The 19,334-nt window shown below is 46.5% G+C and overlaps 1 protein-coding gene across 1 annotated transcript in view; it reads left to right on the plus strand.

Annotated features, from left to right (window-relative positions):
• CNGA3 (cyclic nucleotide gated channel subunit alpha 3) overlaps positions 1–19,334 on the plus strand; it is a 55,485-nt gene that overhangs the window by 18,193 nt on the left and 17,958 nt on the right. Inside the window, exons 2-3 of the mRNA XM_057742170.1 lie at positions 9,758–9,897; positions 17,402–17,515. Of these exons, the coding sequence (XP_057598153.1) occupies positions 9,794–9,897; positions 17,402–17,515 (218 nt within the window). The 5' untranslated portion in view covers positions 9,758–9,793. The remainder of the gene's footprint in view (positions 1–9,757; positions 9,898–17,401; positions 17,516–19,334) is intronic.

Consider the following 19,334-nt stretch of genomic DNA (forward strand, 5'->3'; position numbering starts at 1 on the left):
AGATAAAGTCAAAAACCTAATAATAAATACCACAGCAGTGTGTCATCTGAAGAATAAAGCAAGGAAATAGAGCAGACCAATATTATTGCTTATAAGTATATTAAGATAAAAGAAACTAAAAAAGGGTAGAAGACAGAGCAACAGAAGAGCATAGTGTGACTGGAAATATGAAAAAAAAAAAAGAAATAGAAATGTGTAAAAGATAGAGATGAAAAGAAGGTAGGAGAGATATAGTCAGCACTATAAAAATTTAGCTAGAAATAGAAATATATTATAAGGCTAAAAATAAAAAAGAGTAAAAAATAGAATAAAAAATATTATAAAACATGTAGATCCCTTAGGACTAAGATAGTAATTAATAATAAAAAAAGAAAAACTAGAACTGACCCCACAATGGACCAGATCAATAGAATTAATACTAATATTTCTGTTTCCTTGGGGTCTCAGCTATAAGTGTCCTTCTACCTGCCTTGGGCTTTTTGTATTATTCTGCTACCAGCAGAGCTTCCTTTATTGTTGTCTGTAAGCACTGGTTTGTGGGGAGAGAGAGGGTACAATAGTGGCTCCTTCCCCTGGGAGTGAGTGAGCAATGGCACCCTGCCTGGGCCACGGTGGCTTGGGTGTCTCAGGTCAAGAGAGCGAGACCAACCACAGCTCCTCCCCACACTACGACTCTGCTGGGCGCCCTGCCTGGGTTACGGCGGCTCAGTCAGCCGTGGTGGTGCCTGTTGCAGAGGGACACTGGTGGCTCAGATGTAAACAGAATGTCTCCAGAGCTGGGCCACTCTGCGGGCTTTTGGCTCTCGGCTGCAGGCACTCTAGGCCAGCCCCACCCAGGAGCCTTTGTTATCCCCGTCTGTGTTAGCCAGGCCCACAGGGGTCCTTCCTCTGTCCATTGCAGATGCCAAGAGACAGGCTACACCCACAGCTCCTCCCCACTGCTTGTGAGTCAGCAGTATCCAGCCTCCACTATGGCTGCGCAGCTCTCCACAGCAGGCCCTCTCTGCTGCGGATTTCTTCCCTCCTGTCCTCTCAGTCCGTCTCCCCACTGACAACAATGTTTCTCACCCTGAACCAGTTCTCTGGTTCCCACATTCCAGCTCCCAGACCCCCTGTTCAGCTGTGAATCAACATCTCAGTCCAGACACGCTGAGCCGTGGTGCAGACCCTCTGTGTGTTTTACCCTCTTTCCTGTCTGCCACAGCTCAGCCGCTTCACCCTCTTTGAACAGTCCTAAATGCCTCCCTTCTGACCCAGGGAAATTCCCTGTTGGAGAAGGGGTTTCCCTGTCAGATAAGGGATATTCCCCAGAATTCGGCAATCTCCCCTCTGTTTCAGATCCCCCCACCCTATGGCGTGGGACCCGTCCCTTTCCTTTTTTCTCCTCCTCTCTCTCCATTTTTTTTCCCCTCTGTCCTACCCAGTTATGTCGGGATCTTTGCAGTCCTTTCTGGTGTCCAAGATTGTTTGCTGGTGTTTAGCTGGTTCTCTGTGGGAATGATTGCATATTTTGATGTATTCTTGATGCATCTGTGGAGAGGGATGCATTCCATGTCCTTCTACTTCACCGCCATCTCCATCCACTCTTAAATAGGATAGAAATGATCAGTGCAACATTCACCAGAGTGTTGTGAGGATCTAGTGAGTTCATACACACTTAAGTTATCAGAACAGTGCCAGGCAAAGAGTAAATGCTGGTAAATGCACTGTCGTAATTATCAGTGTCGTCATTACTGTCACTCATCTGTTCCTCCTCTGTTGATGCCACTCACTTTTTATTACCTACTATGTATACATGCTGGATGTTTTGGAGGATAAAATAAGTAAAAGGAAATGATTCTTGCCTTCAAGGCTTTTGAAGTTAATAAAGGAATGAGAAAAATGCAAGAGTAACTGGAATGCAGGTAAGCTGTGTTAGATTCCTGCCTGCTTAGGTGTCCGAGCTGAGAACAGAGGAGAGAGTTAAAGATATGCACAAAAGATAATTAGATCCTTAAAGGTGTGCAGCACAATAGCTAACACAAGTACATGTTGAATAATGTTAAATAACTATTGTGATTGCTCCTCACGTGAGGAACCTCCTTGGACCTCAATGGACCATAAGGCAGAATTAGTCCCCTCCGCCCACATCCACATTTCTCCCCACCAGGCCTCTGTCTCTATTTCAGTACCTCTCTTTCCTTCCCCTGCTGTTTACAGGCTGTTTCCCCATGCAATTTTGTGCTTTCAAAGAAAGGGACCTTTCTTCTTCTTCGTAATCCTCAGGGCCAGGTGCAGTGCCTAGGACATTGATGGAGTCAGTAAGTATGTCAGTGGGAAGAAAACATGTTGGGTTTACTGATGTTGTAAAGAAAATGGGAATTGTCTGAAATGGTATGTGCTTAGTTCCCAGTCAGGCTCTAGAAAACACACTCATTTGGGAGATGCTCACAAACCACTCACACCTGGGATCCACTTCAAGGTCACCCTGGTAGTTGGCAGAATGCATCTTTTTCCCATGCTTGAAAATTAAAATGATATTTGTGCACTTCCAGTCTACTGCAGTGGACATGATAAGCAAAGCAAAGCAAAACAAAACAAACCACAATGTGGACTTCAGGCTTAGACAGACCCTAGCCTGCATTTCCTCATCTGCAAAATCAGCATCACTATTACCTCTTGGGGTTCCTAAGGATGAACGAGTAATGGATATGCAGGTGCCTCACACTCAGGGGCCCTGACTGGATGACAGTCTCCATTTATAACAGAGCCTCAGGATCCTTGATTATGATTTCATCATCTCATTTGTGAGTTCTCCTAGAGTTTATGGGGCCAAGAGATGTGAAAACACTTGGGCAGTTGGGGAATTACATAGGATGTCATGGCTTAAAAGCTGGTAAATAAAGGGAAAGAATAATAAGAGTTTACCCTGCCTTTCCTGTATGAGCTGTACCACTGAGCAGCCAAATAAGTCAAATTTTCTTTTTTAAGAATATTTCAAGGAGAGATAGGATTAAGATGGTGGAGTAGGAGGACGTGCGCTCACTCCCTCTTGCAAGAGCACCAGAATTACAACTAACTACTGAACAATCATCGACAGAAAGACACTGGAACTCACCAAAAAAGACACCCCACATCCAGAGACAAAGGAGAAGCCGCAATGAGATGGTAGGAGGGGCACAATCGCATTAAAATCAAATCCCATAAATGCTGGGTGGGTGACTCACAAACTGGAGAACAGTTATATTGCAGAAGTCCACCCGCTAAAGTGAGGGTTCTGAGCCTCACATCAGGCTTACCAACCTGGGAGTCGAGCAACAGGAGGAGGAATCCCCAGAGAATCTGACTCTGAAAGCCAGCGGGATTTGATTGCAGGACCTCCACAGGACTTGTGGAAACAGAGACTCCACTCTTGGAGGGCACACAGAAAAATGTGCTCACCAGGACCCAGGGGGAAGGAGCAGTGACCCCATAGGACACTGAACCAGACCTACCTGCTGGTGTTGGAGGGTTGCCTGCAGAGGTGGGGTGGCAGTTGTGGCTCACCAAGGAGGCAGGGGCACTGGCAGCAGGGGTTTTGGGAAGTGCTTATTGGTGTGAGCCATCCCAGAGTCCACCATTAGCCCCCAAAGAGCCTGTGGGCTCCAGCACTAGGTGGCCTCAGGCCAAACAACCAACAAGGTGTGAACACAGCCCCACCCATTAGCAGACAAGCAGATTAAAGTTTTACTGAGCTCCACCCACCCAGCCCTACCCACCATCAGTCCCTCCCATCAGGAAGCATGCACGAGCCTCCTAGATAGCTTCCTCCACAAGAGGGCAGACAGCAGAATCAAGAAGTATCAGCAGTATTTCGTCTTGTGGAACTGAAAACCACAGCCACAGAAAGATAGAGAAAATGAAAAAGCAGCAGACTTTGTACCAGATGAAGGGACAGGATAAAGCCCCAGAAAAACAACTAAATGAAGAGGAGATAGGCACCCTTACAGAAAAAGAATTCAGAATAATGATGGTGAAGATGATCCAGGACTTTGAAAAAAGACTGGATGCAAAGATCAAAAAGTTTACCAAAGACCTAGAAGAATTAAAGAGCAAACAAACAGAGATATGCAACACAATAACTGAAATGAAAAAAACACTAGAAGGAACCAATAGCAGATTAACTGAGGCAGAAGGGCAAATAAGTGACCTGGAAGACAGAATGGTGATAATCACTGATGCAGAAAAGAATAAAGAAAAAAGAATGAAAAGAACTGAAGACAGCCTAAGAGACCTCTGGGACAATGTTAAACACACCAACATTCGCGTTATAGGGGTCCCAGAAGGAGACGAGAGAGAGAAAGGACCTGAGAAAATATTGGAAGAAATTATAGTTGAAAACTTCTCTAACATGGGAAAGGAAATAGCTACCCAAGTCCAGGAAGCGCAGAGAGTCCCAGGCAGGATAAACCCAAGGAGAAACATGCCAAGACATATAGTAGTCAAACTGACAAAAATTAAAGACAGAGAAATGTTATTAAAAGCAACAAGGGAAAAACAACAAATAACATACAAGGGAACTCCCATAAGGTTAACAGCTGATTTCTCAGCAGAAACTCTGCAAGCCAGAAGGGAGTGGCATGATATACTTCAAGTGATGAAAGGCAAGAACCTACAACCAAGAATACTCTACCCAGCAAGGATCTCATTCAGATTTGGTGGAGAAATCAAAAGCTTTACAGACAAGCAACAGCTAAGAGAATTCAGCACCACCAAACCAGCCCTACAACAAATGCTAAAGGGACTTCTCTAAGCGGGAAACATAGGAGAAGAAAAGGACCTGCAAAAACAAAACAAAACAATTAAGAAAATGGTAATAGGAACATACATATTGACAATTACCTTGAATGTAAATGGAGTAAATGCATCAACCAGAAGACACAGACTGGCTGAATGGATACAAAAGCAAGACCCATATATATGCTGTCTTGAAGAGACCCACTTCAGACCTAGGGACACATACAGACTGAAAATGAGGGGATGGAAAAAGATATTCCATGCAAATGAAAATCAAAAGAAAGCTGGAGTAGCCATACTCATATCAGATAAAATAGACTTTAAAATAAAAAATGTTACAGGAGACAAGAAAGGACATTACATAGAGATCAAGGGATCCACCCAAGAAGAGGAGAAAACAATTATATATGCACCCAGTATAGGAGCACCTCAATACATAAGGCAAATGCTAACAACTATGAAAGAGGAAATGCAGGGCAGAAATAGAGACACAGGTGTAGAGAACAAACACATGGACACCAAGTGGGGAAAGCGGGGAGGGTTAGCGGGGAACGAATTAGGAGATTGGGATACCAAATTGTACACTCTAAATATATGCTGTTTATTGTCTGTTAACTGTATCTCAATAAAAGTTCTTTAAAAAAAAGAATATTTCAGCTAATCAATGAAGATGATATGATAGAATATCACCAATTTGCAACTCCTAACGAATCAGTAGATCCAGTCAATGATCACCAATGGCTGATCACCCAAAGAAATATTCTTGCAAAACAAAATACGGAACCAAATTTGACTAAGCCCTGAGTAAAACTGCCAATTTTAGAGGAAACATTGTAGAGTTGGAATTGGCAAAAATCCATATTGTGGGAAACTCTGTAGTACCAACAATTATGTTTCTTCCGTAAAAAGGAAGAAAAGAAATGCATAGAAACTTTAGATTTAAAAATACCAGTGAGAGGGCTTCCTAGGTGGTGCAGTGGTTAAGAATTCATGCCTGCCAATGCAGGGGACACGGGTTCGAGCCCTGCCCCAGAAAGATACCACATGCCACGGAGCAACTAAGCCCGTGAACCACAACTATTGAGCCCATGTGCCACAACTACTGAAGCCCACATGCCTAGAGCCCATGCTCCTTAACAGGAGAGGTCATAGCAATGAGAAGACCATGCACCGCAATGAAGAGTAGCCCCGACTTGCCGCAACGAGAGAAAGCCCATGTGCAGCAACAAAGACCCAACACAGCCAATAAATTAATTAATTAATTTTAAAAAAAGATTAAAAAAAAATACTAGTGAGATACATCAACCAATCAGAATACATAGACCTTGTTTGGATCCTGATTCTTTTAAATAATTTTTTTAAGACAACAATTATGACATTTATGAAACAATTAGGGGAAAAAAGATCTTATGATTTATCTTAAACTAACATTTTCCTTTCGTGATGTATGTTTTGCCCTGTCCTACCCAACATCATTTTCCTGGATAAAGAACACAGAATTTAAAAGGAAATTAGGTTACTTTCTAACCCTTGAGGGCCCTGGGTCAAGAGTGCACAGGGCCCACTACCATGTTTAAATAACTAAAAAATGTCCTCTTAGCTGAGGTAATCCCCTCTTCCCACCATAAAAAAAGGAAAAAGAAAAGAAAAAAAAACACAGAATTTTTTGGGGGGTAAGGCCATGCTGGCAGGCAGCTTTTTTGGGAAGTGGTTCCAAGAAAGGGAAGTAGGGGGTCTTAGAAGAGAAAAAAAAAGGGGGAAAGGGGAAACCGCCCCAAGCGTATATTATCAAACTAATTGCCACTCTGGGCAACTGGTTTGAGCCTTCTAGGGCTTGTCCAAAGAGCCATGTAGAATACATGTCTGAATTATCTTCCTGAGGGGACAGAAAAGGGGAATATTTACCGATGGTTCCGGGTTCTATTAGTCAAGGGTTGCCCAGGGGTGGTTAACTCTCTAGCACTTCTGGGTTTGCACGTGTGTCAGAATGGCCTCAGCACATGGTGGCATGGGGAGATTTGATCTCTAGGCCCCCATCCATGGCCTGGCCCCTTCTATTCCTAGCCTTGGGTCCACCCCAAGTCACAGGGGGTCTTTCACACAAGCACATGGACATGTGCCCACCCCTCCAAGCTCCATTCACCCCTCCCTTACCCAGAGTTCCTCCAGGGCCACCTGGAGGTCTAGGGGCCTGCACACTGACATCTTTCTCAGGAAGACAGACCTGGGAAGAGGCCCAGGCAGGCTCTAGAGCCAGTCCACAGCCTGCTGGGCAGAGAATTTGGGGGTCCCATGAACCCAGAACATAGTCTAGGGCAGGGCGCGGGATTCTGGCTGGGCACATCACCTTGGCCTCATGGGCTGTGGCTGGAGAGGGGTCAGAGTGGGGACCTTTACAGAATGGGGCCCCAGATAGGGACCCCTACTGCTCAGGCCCAAAAGCAACGCCAGTTCTTTCCCACCCACTGACTTTATCAGGCTCTGGAGTCAGACAGGTCTTTGTTCATCTTGGCTTAGGCCGCAAGCAACGACATTAGGGAAACTACTCATCTGTCTAATTTCTTCACTGGAAAAGGGAAGAAAGAGGGCGGCTGTTGTGAGGATTAAAGGAGACAGTGTTACACAAGCACCCACTCTGTGCCTGGCATATAGGAGCTCTCCACAGGGGGTGGGTCTGCAAGGGTCCAGAAGTGGCATCTGGGGTCAGGGTTTGTGCCCAAGTTGGAGGGGACAGCTGAGGGCGCTGAAAGGCACAGACTGGAGGCGATGAGCTTTTTCTCTATTTGGTACAATTTTCATGAAAATATATAAAGAAGAGTAATTTGATAGGTTTTCCAGAGTCCCAAAATTTCTTTAAGACTTGTTCTAGGGACTTCCCTGGTGGTCCAGTGGTTAAGACTCCACCTCCCAATGCAGGGGGCCCAGGTTCAATCCCTGGTCAGGGAACTAAGATCCTGTATGCTGCGTGGCACAAACAAACAAAAAAAGACTTGTTCTAGATCCCACTGGACCATATGCTGCTGAGGATAGAGCTGCATATCATTTTCTGATAAAACCCTAGCTCTTAGCATATTGCCTGGCACATAGTAAGTGCTCAATAAAAACGCACAAGATGGATGATTTCAAATTAGGTGTATTTCTTTTAATGGGAGATTCTTGTTTCCTATGTTGGCGTCACAGTTTCCACAGAAGTCTCAAACTGGAATCATTCTCTTCCTCAGCCCGGCTCCTCCCCTAGTCCCTGCCTCAGTGGGTGGAACCACCAACCCCCACACCTGCAGTCATGGAAGCACAACTCCCTCTTCCTCACCCATTATCCTTAATTAGTTACCCTGTCCCAGTGCTTCTATCCATTTGGTAGCTTTTGAATTTATTTGATTCATCACCACAAACCTAGTTCAGGCAACTATTCTCTCTCCCCTGAGATACTGCAGCACTTAGCTGCTCACACCCACTCATGTTCCCTGAATACATCCTCCCCAGCGTAGCCAGAGTGGCCTTTACACATCTGACCACATCCATGATGGGCTCAAAGGTAAAGCCCAAGCTCTGTGACACAACCAGCAGGACCCTCTGGTATCCATCATCTGCCCCACTAGACTTATAAGATCCTTGAGAACAGTCTTTGTCTTATATTTCTTTGTATCTCCTGTGGTCAGCCAGAAACTCGCTAATTTACATAAATGAATACAGTTTTTAAAAATCAAGACCATTTTTTTATCTATTGAGAAAACTATAAAATTTAAAATTGTGGACTTAAACTTTCAAACATCAGATGAACCAGGACTATCTGAGCCAATAGCTATCCTTCCCTGAGTGACTCGTGGTGAGCAGAGACCACATCCATGTTGTGTACTTTGGTGCAGTGCCCTGGGCTCCTTGCACCAACCTTCCTTTGGATATGAAATTAATTTAGTTCTGGAATTAGTCACTGGGCTATTTCTGGAAATCACCATCTTTCTCTGGAGTGGTCTCTACTGACTTCTGACACACGTAAGCCATGCGGCTGCTCAAAAGAGCCTGTGCTCATCTGTTTCAGAGAAACTGTCCTCAGGAATTCACCTTCCTCCTGGAAGATTTTGATCAAAAATCATGCAACTGGCCTGTCTTTGTATCCATCACGCCAGCTGTGCACTCACATCAGTTTTCTTTCCTCACCAATCAGACGGGCACCTTCCAGTGTTTGCTGAAGGGAGAGTATTCATGGTCAGATTTCTCACACCAGGATCATGCTATTGATCGGTTTTATCTATTTCTCTGCTTGGACAAGCTGCTTGGCATCACTGAGTCTCAATTTAGTCATCTTTAAAGGGACACAAAAATTATAATTATCTGATGAGGTTATAGTGAGGATTAAATGAGATGAAGTGTATTGGGTTGAACATCACATTGTAAAGGTTTTAAAAATGTCAAGTACTTAGGCTTTTTATGCTTTGTTTTAAAACAAGATTTTGGGGGGCTACTAAAATGTACAAAATTATAAGATTAACATAGGTAAATGAAAAAGCCAGAGTTAAGAGGGACATTGCATCATTAAAGAGAATCATGAGGGTTTTAGCTTTCTTACATTGGATACTTGGCGATTCATTCATTTATTTGCTGAATCAGCACTTAACTCTGAGCAAGCTCTTGGGAATTCTCTGGCGGTCCAGGGGTTAGGACTCCACGCTTCCACTGCTGGCGGCCCAGGTTCGATCCCTGGTCAGAGAGCTAAGATCCTGCAAGTTGTGTGGTGTGGCAAAAAACAAAACAAACAAACAAAAACCTTTGAGCAGCTCTCAGCATGCAGCATATACGAAGGAGTAAAAGACCTTGTTTGTGCTTCTGGATGAGAAGAAGAGCCCAGAGAGATCCAACTAAAACACAGTGTGGCAGGAAGTGTGAGAGAAATGGAGGAGGGCATGTGTGCCAGGGCTTGCCTGGGGGAGTAGCCCTCCCATACAAACTGGATTCAGTTACTTCCTCGTCCTGACGATATATCTGCTTTGTGTTCATGTTTCAGCAACCACCTTGGGGCTGAATGTGACAAAGCAAGGAGATGGCCAAGATTAGCACCCAATACTCCCACCCCTCCAGGACCCACCACCTCGCCGTAAGGACCACGGACAGAGATCTCGATGGCATTGAAAACGGCCTGAGCAGGTAGGATGAGCTTTTAATTTCATGTCTGGAATAGGTTATTCCCATAGCTGATCTAGACCTGGGGGAAAGACTGCCTTAGCCTGTGGGCAAGCACTGGTTGGAGGGCAGGGGCTGTTCACAGCACTCCTTCTAACTTCATTTTCCATGTCCCTTGCTCCTCCCGACCCACACCAAAACTGTTTTTATTCTCATTTTAGACATGTGGGAAAATGAAGCTCCAAAAGTTACATAAGTTTTGTAACTTTTTTTCTAGAAGGCAAGAAAATGAAGATTCAAAGGCAGCAGATTAAATTCTACTATAAAAACATCCCCAAACTGCCACAATTTCCCTTGTATACATCAAACATTATCAGGATCTGTCTCTGCACCAGCCACTGCCCTGGGCACTGGCATGGAGTACAGATCAGGTGTGCTGCCCCTCACTTCCAGGGGGAGGTCAGGACTCAGCCGTGCTCATGGACCTGTGGGGGATGGGTCTTGCCCTGCCAGCACAGCCATCAGCCCCATCAATGACTTCTCAACACAGGCAGCCACATGGAAACCTGGGGCCTTGAATTCTACTTCTAGCCCTGTTCTTAACTTACTGGTAGCCCTGGGAAAACTCATTAACTCCTCTATGCCTCAGTTTCTTCAACTGCAAAATGGAACAGCACTGGGAAATGGGAAATGGGAGAGTATCTATTTGGTGAAAATGGACTTACATTTTTATGTTTCTGAAATTCTCAATGAGTTGATTGAGTTGAACCAGAAGAAACTTTATTTCCAATATTTATGTTATTTTTGTCCCACGTATATAACACTGAAAGCTTCTCCATCCCGTGAAAACTGCATGTTATCTGATGGCCATAAATGCAATGACAGTCCCTCAGTCCTTGCATCCCTGGCACTGGGCCCTCCTCCGTCATTCCTCCTCACTCACTTGTATATGTCACTTCCTCTCTCAAATGCACATTTGTTTTTTTCTATGTCTAGGTGCTTTGTCCCAGCTCCTTCCCAAACTCTGCTAAGTGATGGACAATAATTTCCCTATCCCTGTGAACTTATGTAGTCTTTCAATCCCCACCTTCTGGGATTCGAGCAAAGGAAGGAAAATCTCGAAGCATGCCAACAGATATTTATTCCCTCCAGCTCTTTTAAGCTGGTGCTGGGACCCAGGAAATTTGGTATGACTCAGGGGCATCAGAAATTCTCACCCTACTCAAATCTCTCCCTCCTAACTGGCCAACTGTCAATGCCTGTGCTCCGCAACTGAGGACTCCTTCCTTTAGGTTAAGGTGTTGCCCCTCATTTGAAAGGAAAAAGAACACTATTAGAACAGTTATCTGCTGTTAAAACTTTGATGAGGATTAATAGTTTCTTCCCCACATCTGAGCTAATAAACTTCCCTGAAGAGGGGCTTCAAAGAGGGTTGCAGTGGAGGGGAGAAAAGGCCTGAGCATGGGGTACAGCTGGAAGCCAGGCTCCCTGGACAGCATCAGGCTTATAGGATCTCAGGCCCAATGGGAGAAGGAAGAGGCTGTCAGAACCAGGAAGCATTTGAAGCAAAATGGAACTTTTCCCCACTGCTCCCTTTGGCTCGAGTGGGACAAAACCAGAGCATCTCCTGGAGCTTCCAGACTCCCTGGGGTCCCAGGCTAGCCCCTCCCAGTGAGAGAATCAAGAGAAGGCAGGCCTGGCAAGTGGGCTGGGGCTCCTGCCCAGAATGCCTGCTTGACCTGACACCACCATGGACCAGCTCTGCCCAACTCGTCCTGGCTCTGCCTCAGCCGGTGGCCAACAAGCCCAGTCTGGCTTGCGGGCTGTTCAAGAGCCTCTGGCTTCCGAGAGCCTCGCTGTAGGCTCACACCAGGTCCATGCACACTCCAGGGATAGGTCGGCCACACAGCCAGGGGCTCTGAAGTGATGCCCTCGGACAGTACTCTTTGCCATCTCACGGGTCAGGAAATGCCCTCCCCTGCCCCCACCCCCATCCCTGGGCCAGCGTGTTGACCAGCAGCACAGGCTCAGGGTCAGACTGCCAGGTTTGAAAACTGGCTCTGAAAAGCTGCTCAACAGCTCCAAGCCTCAGTTTCCTCACCTGCAAAATGTCCTAGTACTGACCTCAGGGCAGTAATGAGGTTAAAACAGGGTTAAGCTTGTGGCACAGCCCCCACCATACAGTAAGTGCTTAATCAATACTCACTGTGGGTCTTGGAGATGCTGCCCCTCCTGTGGGCCTTCTCTGGTGTCCCAGGCTAAAGCCACCTCCTCTGACCTCAGATAGCCCCAGCTGTCCCAACATCTGGAACTGGCCATTTCCTGCCTGTGTCCACATCAGGCTGTCTCAGCCTGACCACTAGCTGAGTCTCACTGAGCCCCACTTGGGGCCATACCCAACTACACACATGGTAAAATCTTGTTGACAGATAAGTACAGCATCCCATGGAAACACTAGAGAGATTTCAAAAGGAGAGAAAGGAAAAATGCTTCCTTCATGAGAAGCATTATCTCATGGAGCCAGGAATGGCTTAACAGACAAAAGTTTCCAGAATGGTTCCTGAGCATCACCAAGGATTGAGAATAGGAGTTCAGGCTGGCAGTGGAGCTGCCTTGGGCCTGGAGACTGGGTCCAGGGCCCTCCCCTGCTTCCCAGAGAAGCCCGACACCTGTCTATTCACAGACTATTTTCCCTGTAAGATTTATTTGAGCAAAGGACTCTGGCATATTCACATCACATTTTTAGTTTCAAATCACTATTTTGGGGGAGGAAATGGTGTTTGAGTAATCACAGATCTTTGCCTTGAAATTCCAATCCATTTAGAAAGCTTTTAGGAGAAATAATTACAAACGTGTGTCCTTAAATATTAATCACTCTTTATCTCATTGATATCATGCAGCTGTGCTGGGAACTTGTGTGTTGGTGTGGTCCTTTGCTGAGTGTCCCCCAAAGTGGGGGAGATATCATTTCCCTGACCCCTAAGGCATCCCTCCTCCCAGGTCTTTCACCAAATTAGAGACTCAGGTTTCTGTTTCTCTCTTTTTTTTCTTAATAAATTTACTTTATTTATTTATTTATTTATTGGCTGCATTGGGTCTTCCTTGCTGCACATGCCATGACGGGGAGTGGGGCTACTCTTCATTGTGGTGCATGCGCTCCTCACTGCGGTGACTTCTCTTGTTGCAGAGTACAGGCTCTAGGCACACAGGCTTCAGTAGTTGTGGCACACAGGCTCAATAGTTGTGGCACACAGGCCTAGTTGCTCTGCAGCATGTGGGATCTTCCCAGAGCAAGGATCGAACCTGTGTCCCTTGCATTGGCAGGCGGATTTCTATCCACTGCGCCATCTAGGAAGTCCTGTTTCTCTTTTTAAATCATTGGACCCATTTTCCTAGTGAAGAATCATAAGGAAGGATGAAAATGTTTCCTTTGAACAAAAAATTTGTTTTTACCTTGAAAAGACAAGAATAAAAATGTCTTGAATTTTGCATTTTCAATTTAGATCTGTTTCATTGACTTAGTTATTTGAGAGCTATCTGGCATATTTTTGCAGATAATACAATCGAGAAAGACTTCAGAGTCTGCCACAGAGAATTGTAGCTAGGACCGAGGGCACCCCAAACCCCAGATCAATCTCCTAGTGTAGCTATTTTAGGTGTGCTTTTGGGCATAAGGGGTTGTGTCCTACAGAAGAGGAGACTTCATGCTTTACCCTGAGCAGAGCCCAAAGCAATTATCACAAAAGAAAACCATTTTCAACCTGCTTCCCCAGGACCCAAGACAAAAACGCAGTGACTTCAGTTCCCTGGTCACATGTGGCCAGGGCCACGCGTGCCCATCACTCTAGTTCCTCAGGGGTTAGGAGGAGAAAAAGAAAAAGAAGGTATTGTATTCTCCACCCCTGTTCTAAAAGGTCACTTCTGTTTACTCTTCTGTCCCCAAAGTCACTGGTGGAAGACACCAGATCCACAGAGCACAAAGTTAATTACCAGTTCCCATTCTGAGGAGAACCTCTGCTCCCTCCAAGTGACAAAAAAGCTTCACCTCGTGGACGTTAATTCCTCTATTAAATAAACTCAGAAGATGAGGTTTACAGGTTGAAAATGACCTTGTCTTTCAAAACAGTCACTTCATTGTGTTTCACCAGTTGCCCTTGATCTTGCTAATTACCAACTTCACTGGGCTTCTTCCTACAAAGGCACCATCACCACCAAGAACCAGAGCCTGCGGGTAGGAGGTAACTTCAGGTTGATCTGGCCTGATCTGCTAGTTTTACAGAGACCGAGGCCTGTCAAGTCCTCAGCCAGCTCTCGGCAGGACGGGCCTGGCCTGCAGTCTCTCCTGCCTCTCTATTTCCCTGGGAGGTTCTGGATTCCTGATTTTACAGTGGATGCCAGAAGTTTCTCCCTTTTAGCAGTACCCGTGTGTCCTAGGGGACACAAAATATCACCTCAGACATTTGGTTCCTCTTCTCCCATCCCAGCTCCCCTTCTATCTACTTGGGATAATCAGTTTCTCTGAGGAGTAACTAGGAGTAACTAATTGGGTTTGCTCTTTAAACACCCCCAGGCATTTAACAAGGGTAGAGACTCTGGAGCTAGAAAAAGACATCAGGGTAGAACTTTGGGCATCAAGAAACAAGTGCGGAGAGGCACCGAGAAGAAAAGGCCCCTTGGGTACGTTGAATTTACTTCATATAAGACGCTTCACATTCTTCACAGCTAAGTGTGCCTTTTCGGACTTGGTGTTTGACCAATACTTAAATCAATATGAGATCCCTTTTTCCTTTGTTTCCTTTTCGAAGACCAGGAAAATTAAACTCAGGAGGGTAAGTGCCCAGCCCACGTAGCCAGTAGGTGCTGGGGTAGGGATTTGAACCCAGGCCCCCGGGGCCCCCACTATGCTGCCTCCCCTTCAAGCGGGTCTCATAGGTCCAGGCCACATGCAGGAGCCCTCACCGCTACCAGCTGCAGGCCTGCTTTGAAATCTGGGGTGAGTTCTGCCCTCCTCACCCATCCACAAGCCCTGATGTCACGGGCACTGAGTCCTTCAAGGCTGATGCAAATAAATCTGGTCTCAGGCTGTGCCCCCACGCAGTGAACAGAAATTAGACTAGGCAGAAATGCTGGGCCGACTGCTTGGTGCCTAGAGCTCCCTGAGGAGCTGCTGGTGGGGACAGAGCACCTCCATCCTGGAGATTGCCTCCAGATCTTCCTGGCACACCAGGCCTTGGCAGAGCTCCCAGCCCAGCTGTCAGTTGCCGCCCCCGCCTCCCACTCCCCACCCCGAAGCATGCCAGCTGCGAGGATCCAGGGACTGGAGAGATGGCCTCACTTGTCCCCCTGCCTCCTCCTCCTCCTGTAACTGACCCAGGTGCTTGGAACACACATTCCTACTCTTTGTAGTACACAGAATATTAGAAGAGCAAGGGAACCGTAGCTTCCTAACTGCAGCAGGGCCTTTGATAGGGTCTCATATGTATAAGGATGAGGTGTGAGTGGTCTCTTGAGTATAGAAAGAGAACTCAGTTAGGTGGTTTGAAAATAAAAAAGCCATGCCCACAGTGTACAGCCAGGGGGATCAGAGCCATGTCTCTGGTCGCATGCCACAGGGCTCAGTCCTCAGCCTATGTCCTATTCAACTTTTCCTTTAATCAGTGCCATATATGAAAATACAGAAGGCAGATTCATGGAATGGGTGAGAGCAGGTTTTGAAATGAGATGGAATGGCATTCAAATCTCAGCTTTGCCGCTTGGCTGTGTGACCTTGGGAAGTTACTTAACCTCTCTGAAACTGTTTCCTCTCATACAGTTGTTATGTAGATTAAATAAAACGTATGTGGCTGACATACAGTAAGCAGGCAACAAATGGCATACACTTTGTGTATTGCATCTGTGAATGAGGTGGAGTTGGGAGGACCTGTGTACCAAAGGTCCCAAAACATCAAGTGACTCACATAAATGGGAGGGTCCAGTACTTACTTCCAACAAATCAATTGTACATGCATAAAATAGGGCCTTCTGGCTCAGCAGCAGCGCATGTTAAAAGACTTTGGGTTTTGGATGACAGTAGTTGGTGATGGAGCACCAAAAGCATGGCTTGGACTCCAGTAACAGCAGGATGGTCTCAGTCTCTGCGCCCAGTCGGGCAAGAATACAGAAACCTGCTCACAGGAATGAGCAAGACAAGGACCCTGATGAGGAAAGGCTAGGTGAACGGAGGGTTCCAACCTGGAAAAAATGATGCAGCACAGGTGTGAGAGCTGTCCCATCATGGAAGGCAGTCATTTAGAAGATGAAGTTTCCCAACTCCGTGTGGTTCCAGCAAAAAAAAAAAAAAAAAAAGTAACCTTGATATGGGGAAGCTGAGAGGAAGAAGAACCTGCTGCCAGTCAGGGCTGTGCTGAGAGGCTGAAGCAGCCATGGGTGTTAGTGAGCTCCCCGTGCTGGAGACCGCGGGGATATTGCAGAAAGGAAGAGGCAGCTGCTCGGTGGCTGGGATGCGGGATTCTGACTTCTAATCACTCACTGGGGAGTGATAGAGCCTTTACCCTGACATTAATTCTTGCTTACTTCTTCAACCGTGTTGCCACCTTGTTAAGAAGGCTAATTAGGCTGGACTGGGTCACATGATTGAATTAATTTGTCTTGCCTGGGCTCTTCAAGACTTGTAGAAGTAAGTGCAGATCCCTAGAGGCCAATGCCTGGCTGGCTTTTAATCAGGCCGATCAAACCTCAGCCCTAGGAAGTTTTAAAAGAAAGGGAAAGAAAGGGAAATAAGCCCCAGCAGAGTGGTCTTATTCCAGGAAATTCAATAAACACCAAGCTCTGGTGATGCCCAGACTGAGTTGTGGGCACCTGTCCTGTGGGTGCTCTTGCTTTTCACCCTGAATTGCACGGGTGAGGTCCCCGCCCCCATTACCTCTGCATTGCAGGGAACACAGGTTAGGGCTTGGCAAAAGGGCACAGCGGAAATGGATTTTCGTTTGAAAGCACTGTACAAATGCACGTGGAGGGCTAGGCCAATTCCTTACACTGTTGCAGGACCTGCCTCTTAACCGGTGGGTTCCTGCAGCACCTACACACTGGGACAGAGGGCAAGGGAAGACCTCTTGAAGGCAGTGGCACTTGATCTGGCCTTAGAAGATAGGATTTCAGTATGCAGAGATGTGTTTGGACCAAAATCCTTGTTCTGGAATCCTTGTGTGGAAACAGAAGCTCTGGCTCCAGATGCAGGCATGGGACCTCCCCCCCATCCCCTCGTGCTCTAATAAGGACCATTTGCTGCTGGCTTGCCCTTTTCACCTAGACTATGGGCAGTAGCCTCCTTACCAATAAGGAAAGGCCACATTTATCCTGAAAGCCAGGACCTGCTGGAGTATGAACTGAAGTGGGGAGCCCTGGGGTGAGGCTCTGCGCCTGCAGCTTTCCTCTTTAAGCAGGGCATCTGGCTGTCTCAGTCCTCAACGTGTCCAGGAGGTGGATAAGCTTGAAATCAATTTCTCTTGCTGCACATTTGATTTCCTAGGACCCACTCGCCATGTGAGCAGACATCGTCAGAACTGCAGGAAGGCATCACTATGGAGACCAGAGGACTGGCTGAATCCAGGCGAAGCTCCTTCACCAACCAGGGACCTGCCAGGTAACTGAGTGGTCTGAGCCCTCACCTTGGGAAAGGGGAAACAGAGGCAGAAAGAAGGTAGATAAGTCTCAAGAAGAAATGGTGGGTGAGAGTGGGGTTGCAGATTTGGAGAAGAAAGGAGCAGGAGAAGCAGAGTCAAAAATCTATCAGGGAGTCATTTCCTCTTGTGTCAGGTGTTCTGAGCTCAGAAAAGTCTAAGAAAAACTGCCTTTATCTGAATTGCTCTCATAAAAAGTGATATTGAGGTCCTTGCTCAGTTCTGAAAGAATTCAGGAAAAAGAAAAGCCAACCAGAGAAGTTTCAGAAAAGAATTCAGAAAAAAGATCAGCCAGCCAGGGGAGACCATTGGATGGAGACCGTTGGGTGGACCACGGTGGCATGCAGATGGCAATCGTGGCTCTGTCCGAAATAGCCCCTGGCAAGTCCTCACTCATACGTGTCTAGACTTCATAGCTACGTCCTTGCAAAAGCATTTGAAAGATTAACTAGGCTCTGAGCTCTGTCTCCCTTCTGATGACATCTGTCCTCGGCTTCAATAGCTATACCACCTGGAGGAAGTCATTTCACCTTTCAAGTCTCATCTAAAGATGCATCTAGCAATGTCAGGGCTGCCTCAGAGCCTATCCCTGACTCACGATGGGCACTCAACAAATGTTGGGCTTATTTTTCCTACCACTGATTTTTTTTTTCTTAACCAAAGCCAAAGTTTCACACAGTCATGTGTTCTACAGTTTCTGCTTGAGTATTGCAAAAAAATTAATTTATCTAGTTATTCTTCATGTTTTTCATTGTGAAGGATTATTTATTTTATTAGCCCCTTGTGCTGGGCATTTAAGTGATTTCCAGCGTTTTCTGTTTTACAAATAAAATGCTGTCTTAAGGCCTGTTGATCGTAAGGATTGAAACCAGGTCCAATGAAAGGGGCAGGGGCTGGTACAAGCTAAGATCCAGCACGCCTTGTGGAAGTGGAGCCAGTGGGGCTCATGAGGGGCCCTGGGGAGGTAGCTGCCTTCTCTCTCTCTTGCGTTTTTCTCACAGCATCTCGTGATCTGTGTGCTCTTTCCTGTGTGCCTCCTCAATTTCTGGCTTTCTCTGCTCACACCTCAGCAGGCACAGGCTGAAGACAGCCTTCACCATACCATCCTGAGTTGAAACACCCATCCCCATCTTGGAGTGCTTTTTACTTCAGAGGCTTGAGTGACTCTCTGCGGGTCAGTCGTCCATCCCTGAGCCTGTTGGCTGAGGCTGGAACTCCGGGGAGTATGACCTTGGTTCCACCCCTCAGCAGAGGGCGGATGTGGGTGGGGAAGTGTCGGAGCAGAGAGGCTGGGCTGGACAGGCACCCTGACATTCACCTGCAGCAGCCACTGTAAGCATCTATGTTCGTGGGTTGGTCCTTCATTTCGATTTATTCCCTTAGGCTACAGTCACAAGTGTGTGAGGGGGATCAAGGTAGGTGACAATTCATGACTCCACTCCAGGTTGCTCAGAAATGATTTTTTTGGAGACACTGCCATGCACTGTGGGTGCCAAGTCAGGAAAACTGAATGCCAAGAAACAGATGTGTCTCTCTTCCCGCTATCCCCTGGCTGAGACAGGGAGGCAGGAGGCAGGGCTGAGAGAAGGTTTTTCACGGAAAACTGGAGCTAAGGCGAGCTCTGGGCATGTGGACTGCCTGGTCTCAGGTACTGGAGGCCCAGGCGTGCTGCTCCAGGGAACAGGTCAGGGCACATTGCAAAGGAATTTCTGCACAGGCCTGGGGAGAAAATAAGAGTTTGTATGAGAAGCAATTCACAGGACAAAGGTTGAGGAAAGGACC

The sequence above is a fragment of the Hippopotamus amphibius genome, chromosome 7 (assembly GCF_030028045.1).
Source record: "Hippopotamus amphibius kiboko isolate mHipAmp2 chromosome 7, mHipAmp2.hap2, whole genome shotgun sequence".
NCBI classification, from domain to species: Eukaryota; Metazoa; Chordata; class Mammalia; order Artiodactyla; family Hippopotamidae; genus Hippopotamus; species Hippopotamus amphibius.